This window comes from Pseudochaenichthys georgianus, chromosome 4, assembly GCF_902827115.2.
Source record: "Pseudochaenichthys georgianus chromosome 4, fPseGeo1.2, whole genome shotgun sequence".
NCBI classification, from domain to species: Eukaryota; Metazoa; Chordata; class Actinopteri; order Perciformes; family Channichthyidae; genus Pseudochaenichthys; species Pseudochaenichthys georgianus.
Window position 1 is genome coordinate 24,958,329 of NC_047506.1, and position 3,475 is coordinate 24,961,803.

Genomic DNA, 3,475 nt, shown 5'->3' on the forward strand with positions numbered 1-3,475 from the left:
TAATACATTAATGTAGCCTTTGTTTCTGCTAAAAAGAGGTGTCGACCAGCTGGGGTAACAAGAAAATCGGCGAAATCGAGTGTGACTATTAAAAAAATAAATAATATTAAAGGTGGGGTAGGTAAGCTTGAGAAACTGGCTCGAGATACACTTTTGTTATATTCCATGGAATACTCTTAACATCCGATAGCAATGAATATCTTAAGTGCTTTGACAAAAAATCCATAAAAAAATGTCACCTGTGGAAGCCGTAATACTGTAAAAATTCCTTCTATCTCGTGCACGCACAAATGTATCTCGTGCCCTCATTGGGCGTGCATTGTGCGTTCATGTGTGTTGGAGGAGGTGCTCAGTAAGGAAGTCTGAAGGAAGGGACGGATTCTTTTTGGCTGTGTACTTTCAAATTTTAGTGCACTCGAGCCGGTTTCTGAAACTTACCTACCCCACCTTTAATATTGACAATATCAACCGACCTTCGGGAGCGTTCTCATGGCGTCTATTATCAACGCTATGGGAGGTCTATGAAGGTCTATGGGACGCCCTGCCCATTGAAAAACTGACTTCCAAGAGGGTAGTACCCTGTCCGTAATAGAGTGACGGGAGGGGCCCTGACCGTCCGTCAAACATGTGACGGGTTGGGAAGTGAGACGTGTTGCAAATACTCACAATGACCCTGCTGCTAATATGTTAATTAGAGTTTATCAGGTTAGATGTTGACCATAATGACTGTCATGTGTAGCATGCTAACATTTGCTAATTAGCACTGAACAAGATGTACAGCTGAGGCTGATGAGAATGTCCATTAGTATTTGGTCATACATGTGGTTGACCTGGTGAAGGAGCTAGAGTAAAGTGGGAGTGTCACCAAGCAATTAATTAATTAATCGCTATGGGAACGTGAATGTCTCTCCCGAGTTGCATTGCAGTCCATCAAATAGTTTGATATTTATATTCAGAGGAAAGCGGTGAACCAACCAAGGCAACATCAATATTTTCTAGCAAACCGTTAATAAATGGATTACGGAAAATTATTGAGGAATTACATTATTAAGTGCAGAAGTTGCCTATAATAAGCAAGTAATAGATTGGAGGGAAAGCAATACAAATAAATAAAGGGCAAGATTATCTAAGGAACCCATTTTAGGAGGATATTTGAGTTGCCGGATTTAATGATGTTTTAATAGTTTAAAGGTCAAAATTCCCGTTTATTCTATATGGCCCTGAGGTCAATTCCTGATTACATTGATCCATAGTCATCTTTACAGATCCAACATTCAGCTTCTGTCTCACCTCATTAAAATGTGCCAGGGCGAAAGTTTCACAGTAACATTCTCCTTGAGTAGATCCAGCTACCGGGTCACAAAGCCATAATGTGGTTATCATAGGGTACAGTTCCTGCAGTAAACTGAACTCATAGATAACTCAATTTGGCAACAAATCAACCTCAGGATGTGAAGAGAACAAAACAGGTGTGCACAAATAATTGTAAAGATCGTATAAACTTTATAGGTACTTTGGATGCACACAGAGCCTGTAGTATGTGACAGAATGATGAACACGGTTTTATTGCACTTATTGTAAGTCGCTTTGGATAAAAGCGTCAGCTAAATGCAATGTAATGTAATGTATTGGGAAACCGTGGACAGCAAGAACTGCTGTTTCAAATTTTGGTGCAAAGAAAATGTGTTATTTTGTATGTAAACAGCACAGCTTGAATCAGCTCATACGTTTGTTTTTTTAAAGATTTTGTTTTGGCATCAGCTTGTCAGGGCAGCTGATGTTAGGTGCTGAAAGCTGTGAGGGTAAAATATCTTCATCCTGACATGTGACTTGTCAACTCCATGTCACTCTTGCTTTGTCACGTTGTGTCTTGTGAGTGTTGCAGCAGCATGACCAGACTACTCAAATAGCTACTGTAGTGAGAGTTTTCAATGTAAAATCCACTGCCTTACAATAAGGCAAGGCAAGTTTATATAGCACCTTTCAACACAAGGCACATTAAGAGCATTACAATATAGTTCAGCAGAAACATTCTATAAAATGGCCTTGAAAAACTTTCATTAAAAAACAAAGACAATAAAATAAACATAAAATAAGCCAACATATGAGAATTATTAAGAGCATTTAGAAATGATTTGATTCATGCGGCTTGCCATTCTTGGACCCTATCTGTAGCTGTAATACTTTGTAGTAATAACAATTGGAGCAGTCTTTTGCTCTTCAACTTGTGTTTAAAATGCATTTCTACCTTAATTTCTTTGTAGGTTTAAGAAAAATAAATATATTGCTGACTTCATTCCTTGCAGATCATTTCTAAAGTGTAATGTTTTCTATCTATCAGCCATGTGCTGTTGGCCCAGAGTATGAACACGGAGGAACATTCAGAGCAATTACAGATTTTTATGATTAGAAAGCTTTTCTGTTTTTGACCAGATGTCTGCAGAATTATTTTTTTATTGTAATAATGTGTCCTCATATCCTGCAGCTTCCATTTGGCAGATGCTTCATAGATAACAGTAAGAGGCAGAACCAGTTAGAGCTGAGTATGATAACATATCTAATAAAACTAAATACAAATCAGCTGTCCAATTTCCCGACATCTGTTCTTTTTCTTTTAACCGTGACTCATACAACATCATTTAATATGAAGCCCCTACTAATATAACAACCAGAAAATCAGCAGTACCTCACTTTACTTGACTTATTTGTGCCTTATTTTAACCAGGATAAAAACAATTGTATTTGTATTACAACATATCAATACGGCTATTAGTTTAATCCGCTAACTGACCTCATATTCTGTATAGGAGAACTTTTAAAGGTCAGACAAGGTAAACAGGCTCCTTGTGCTGTTCCTCTCAGAGTAGAGTCAGTGACTCACTGTGTTGGCCTGAATCACTTCTTTCCTTTTCCCCATCAGTGGAAAAGCACCACACAGAAAAGCAGAGGAGGGTCCGCTGGCTGTAAAAGACCTCTCTGTGCGGACTCTGGCCTGCAGCCAGGCAGCAGACACGTGTCAGTCCAGGTAAACCGGGGAGGCGTTTCATAAACTCTACACTGAACTTCAAACACTCGCGAGTTGTTAGACTCCTGAATTACATGTTGTAGAAGTTGTAAATCATTAAATATTCAGCCTCTTTTGAGCTTTGTGTGAGGACTTTAAGCTGAGTCTTGGAGATTTAAGCTGGACTTTGACTCAAGATTCATCATATAAAGTAGAGGAGAGGGGAAAGTGGGTTATTTTACCTAAGAGGGAGAGGAAGAAAGAACGACGACATGGCCATGTGGAGGACAGCGGCAGCTCTTCTGCTAATTCTACAAACTGGTAAGAAATTATTTGTTTCAGGTTGACAAAGGTATTCAACAGCACTGATTTGGTTGCCCTAGAGGTGGAGATACAATATATAACTAACCTAAATAATTTTTCTATATAATAGTATTTTGTTTTATGAAAGTATCAAGATTATCATCTATA

General features: G+C 38.5%; 1 protein-coding gene across 1 annotated transcript in view; it reads left to right on the plus strand.

The window, feature by feature from the left end:
• The first annotated feature begins 3,080 nt into the window (after positions 1 to 3,080).
• The window catches only part of meltf (melanotransferrin), a 10,605-nt gene continuing 10,210 nt past the window's right edge, over positions 3,081 to 3,475 (plus strand). Inside the window, exon 1 of the mRNA XM_034080844.2 lies at positions 3,081 to 3,325. Coding sequence (XP_033936735.1) covers positions 3,277 to 3,325 — 49 coding nt within the window. The 5' untranslated portion in view covers positions 3,081 to 3,276. The remainder of the gene's footprint in view (positions 3,326 to 3,475) is intronic.